We start from the raw sequence: 4546 nt of genomic DNA on the forward strand, positions 1-4546 counted from the left end.
CGCAGCTGGTGGAATGGCAGAAATATTTTTTTCTCCCTTTTCCTTTATGTGTTTTCTACACTGTCTTTAATATTGACAGCCCGGGAAACTTATTTTATTAAGATTCTACTTGAAAAATAAATTGGCGAGGGAAAGAGAAAGTGTGGACAAACACCTGGGCCCACCCAGGGGTGAAAGCGGCTCATGGCGGCTCATGGCGACTCCCGCGCACCCTCGCCCCGTGAGGAATGAAGTGCCGACCAGGCAAGGCCTGCGCCTGCGGGGTCTTTCCCTGCCCCGTCCGCTTCCTTCATGGACCTCGGCTCGCGGCCGGTCCCTGCGCTCACCGCCTCCTGCCCGGGTCGGCCTGCTCCCCACGGCTGTCACTCTGCTCCGCGTGGTCCGCGTGCTTCTGGCCGACCGCATCCAGCATGGCCAGCAACTCGGGCTGCGAGGCTGCGGGCAGGGCCACGCTCAGGAGCCGGTGCAGCACGCCCGCCGGCACCATCGTCAGCCTGGACAGGTACGAGGCCAGTCTCAGCTCCTGGAGGAGTTAGGGCACGATGCCGCGTGAGAAAAGCCAGTCTCCACGGGCCACACCCTGTGTGGTTCCATGTGCGTGGCATCCCAGAATGCACGGAATTTTGCGAGGCAGACCGGGGGCTAGGGGTGGGGAGGGCAGATCTCTGTGGTCATCGAATAGTTCTGCGTCTTCATTGTGGTGTTGCTTACACGCGAGTGATAAAGTGACAGATTTGACAGCAATGTCAGTGTCCCGGTTTTGGTACTGGGCTAGAGCTTTGTAAGATGCAACCATTGGGGAAACTCAGCGAAACACGGGGTGGAATGCTGGAAGTCTCTATGCTAGCTGGGCAACTGCCTGGGAATCTGAAAGTATTTCACAGTAAATAGAGAGAGAGAGAGAGAGAACACACTCTGCATGCCCAGCCCCGTGTGGAACCAGGTATCCTTAGGCAGTGTCTTTATTTCTTCCCAGTATGAACTCGGGCAAGAGTTTCACCTCGGTACGACCTTGCAGGACCTGTCGGTGAGGGCGTGACGACAGAACCTGCCCGACGGTGTGATCATGAGTGGCGAGCACCTGGCCGGGTCCCGTCCCAGGCTAGGTGCTCTCGTCCCCATCCTACAGGTAAAGGAAAGGCAAAGTCTCATGCAGCGAGGGGTGCGCTGTGTTCTCACCTGGCCATACAGGGTCGCGAAGGTGTCCATCTCCATGTTCTCCAGCAAGTCCTCGAGCACAGCGCTGCTCTCCCGCTCTTCTCTCAAACTAGAGTCAAGGAAAACCTACGTGAGCCGTCCCGCTAGAAAGCAATCCCGTGAGAAGACGGTCTAGCCATTTAAATAACAAAGCATCACAAATCCCATCTGCGTTATATAGTTTTTAAACCCGCTGGAAGAGATGGCCAGGAGAGGCTTACCTCTTCCTGCCTTGACCGTTTTGCAGGGCCATCTGTGATCCTCCTTTCAAAACGCTCAGCGTTAAAGGTCATGGCCATGCTCAAGAAGACCAGGACCTGGGGCCTGAGTCCGCCTCGCGCCCTCGTGTTGCAGGAGACCCAGGACCATCTTCCCGGGATGCTCGTGGCTCTGCCCGCAGAGGCGGGGAGGCACCCTTCCCCATGAGGGGCTCCGCCAGGCTTCCTGACTTCCAAACGGGGGTGTCCACGGAACGGTCCCCTTAGCCCACTCGAGTCGGTGTCACAAATGATCTACCCTGCATTCTAATTGGTCAGTACAACCCAAACCCGTTGCAGCTCCAATTCCTACCAAAAGCCTGACCGTCGGCCATTTCCTCCACGAAGCACAGAGCACATTGGGGTACTAAACACCCTCACATCCTGCTCTCAATCAAGTCAACATCTCGAGCATTTCTGTCCGATCGCACCAACTCGGCGCAAACTCCTACAGCCGGATCGGTGGGACGGGACCACACGTCCATGTTGCACGTACGCAGAAAAGCGTAAGCGAATACATTAAAATCGTCTGTAAGCTCACTGCCCAGAAATCGCATCCATGACCATCTGGTCTGCTCTCTTCCCAATACTGTGCGTGTTTTCAAAAATGGAATCACGCTGCGTGTGCAGTTCGCACCCCTCTCTCTGTCACGTCAACATGCCCACAGTGGAAAATTACGAAGCTGTCAAAAATTATGTTTTCCCAGAGTTCCCAGCTCCATAGGCAAAGGCTAACTGTCTCGTGTTCGCTGAAAAATATGCAAAGAACAGCAAAACGAGAAGACCGGGGTTCTGTCTGTTTCCTGATTTTACAGACGCGGGATATAGAAGACTCTGCGCGTGGTGAGGTCTGGTGAGGCTGCGTTCACTGCGCTGTGTGGCGTCGGCATCGATTCCTACGGCCACCTAAGATGTCGCCACCGGGGACACCGGGGGAAGGGCGCAGGAAGCCTCTGCGCCATTTTGCACCTTCCTGAGAGTCTATAAGTTACTTCACAATAAAAAAAACCTGAATATTATGTTCAGTAAAAGCCTCTAAGTGATATTTAAAAGAAAAAAAAAAAAACCGAAGTGTGGGAGGATATCGAGGAAGAAGTATAGTTCGGCCCGAGAGCTAGACGGTGCCTCGACAGCAGCGTGAGCCCAGGGGGTGCCATGTCCCATCGGGTGCGAGAGGCCAGGCGCCCCGGGCTGCAGGGCGCTGACACCACACACGCCGTCGGCCCGGCTCACCTCTGCTGGTGGTGCTCCAGGAGCCTGTGGCTCTTGCTCAGGGCTCGCGAGAGGACAGTGGAGACCTGCCTTTCGGAATCCGCGTCCTCAGGCTCGTTCAGAAGCCCGGGCCGGCTGCCCGCCCACCGCTGCTGGCTGTCCAGGGCCCGCTGCAGCTGGGCCGTCTCCTGGTGGCCCAGTGCGTCCTCCAGCTTCCTCTCCAGCTCCTGGAGCTCCTGCACATGGGAGGGGGGTGGTGAGCAGAGGCAGGCGGGTGGCAGGGGACACCCCGCCTGCTCGGCATGGCCCTGCGAACCTGGCCCAGCTGTGCCCAACGGTGCGACGAGGCTGCAGTATGATCGCTCGCGCCCCCATGCCTGAGCTGACTAAGATCACGCCCCATTTTTGCAGTCCGCTGAAATCGCGCTCATGTAGCTTTCTGCCGGAGCCCGACGGTGGGACTGCGTCGCCATGTCCCTGTCTGCAGCACCTGGCACCGTGCCTGGCAGCTAGCACCTGACTCTGACAGACGGGGTAGCATCATGCGCCCAGCACGGAGAAACACAGCTGGAGCACAGAAGCCTCAGCTAACATCGACGGCGCTGAGTGCCGGGCACGCTCTTTATTACTCTCGCTGAATCCTTATAAAAACCCACGGAACACACACGCTTCTGTTCCGTTTACAGATGAGAAAATAAAGGCAGAGAGAGTTCAAGTAATTTGCCAGGTCACACAGCTCTTAAGTGGCAGAACCAGAATTTGAGGCCAGGGCAGCTGGCTTCAGGGTTTGTATCCTTAACTGCCAGGCTATACTGACTCTCATTGACCAAACAGAAGTCTGCATTCTTAGGCCACCGGAATCAGATAATCTGGGCACAAGAGATGGTCCACGGCCTGCTCAGGTTGATAAAAATAAACAAATAAATACGTAGGGGGTCCCCAGTCTTGTAACCGCAGGCACATTGAACCCGTTACTTCCTAGATCGGCCAGCGCTCTAAGTGGGGGTGGGTCGTGAGGGTGGGTCTTAATCCTCAGAGGCCATGGACGGGCTTCCTGAGGGGACCAGTGGGACAGCGGTCCTTGATCCTCTAAAATACGTGCACAATGGTCTACCTTTCTGCAGAGGAGCCAAAGTTTGAATCACATTCTCAAAAGTGTCCCCAAGACCCCAAAGGCTCCGAACCACGACAGAAAAGAAGACAGCTAAAGAGGTAAACCGAGGCCCCGTGTGCCAAGGACTCGGCGTCGGCCCCCGGGGCCATGCAACCCTCTCAGCACTGCTGGGCGGGGGCTTCTAATGCTGGGGTCTGCGTACGGCGCTCCCTCTCACGCAGCGACTCACCGCAGAGTTCCCCAAGGCCGCTGCCCCCTCAGCATGCCTGGGCCCTGGTCCCACACCCCACTTCCGCGATAGTTACAAGGGGGTGCAGAGCGACAGAGGCCCCTCGGGGGAGTGGGGGCAGGGACGTGCCTCAGGTGTTCAGAAGCAGGGAGAAGGCAGCCCAGGGGGCTGAGTGCGGGGTTCCAGGGAGGGTGGGCATAGTTTTCAAATACAGAGCTGGTGGATGGGGCAGTCAATGGTCTTTTTATTTTTTTTCCAGAAAGATTCCTCTGGCTGCAGCATGGAGGGGAGAGGAATAGGGAGCGGGGGGGCAGGTGGGCATGTCCCTTAGAACAGGAGCTGGGTTTTGCAGGCAGGCGGTGTAGGTGCTGCTTTGGGGCTGTGAGGCTTTGGTGAGATGGGGTGAGCTTCCTAAGCCTCAACCCCTCATCTGTAGAATGGGCGTAAGAATGGAGTGAAGGTTTAAATTCTTAGCACGATGCCTTGGGCTTAATGAGAGCTCAATTAATGTGAGTTACTATCAATGTTATTTTTGTT

General features: G+C 56.4%; 1 protein-coding gene across 1 annotated transcript in view; it reads right to left on the reverse strand.

Moving 5' to 3' along the window:
* The window catches only part of EVC2 (EvC ciliary complex subunit 2), a 74526-nt gene that overhangs the window by 4349 nt on the left and 65631 nt on the right, over positions 1–4546 (reverse strand). Inside the window, 3 exon segments of the mRNA XM_039838206.1 lie at positions 327–523; positions 1180–1267; positions 2688–2902. Of these exon segments, the coding sequence (XP_039694140.1) occupies positions 327–523; positions 1180–1267; positions 2688–2902 (500 nt within the window).

The sequence above is a fragment of the Pteropus medius genome, unplaced genomic scaffold, assembly GCF_902729225.1.
Source record: "Pteropus medius unplaced genomic scaffold, Ma_sr-lr_union100, whole genome shotgun sequence".
Lineage (NCBI taxonomy): Eukaryota > Metazoa > Chordata > Mammalia > Chiroptera > Pteropodidae > Pteropus > Pteropus medius.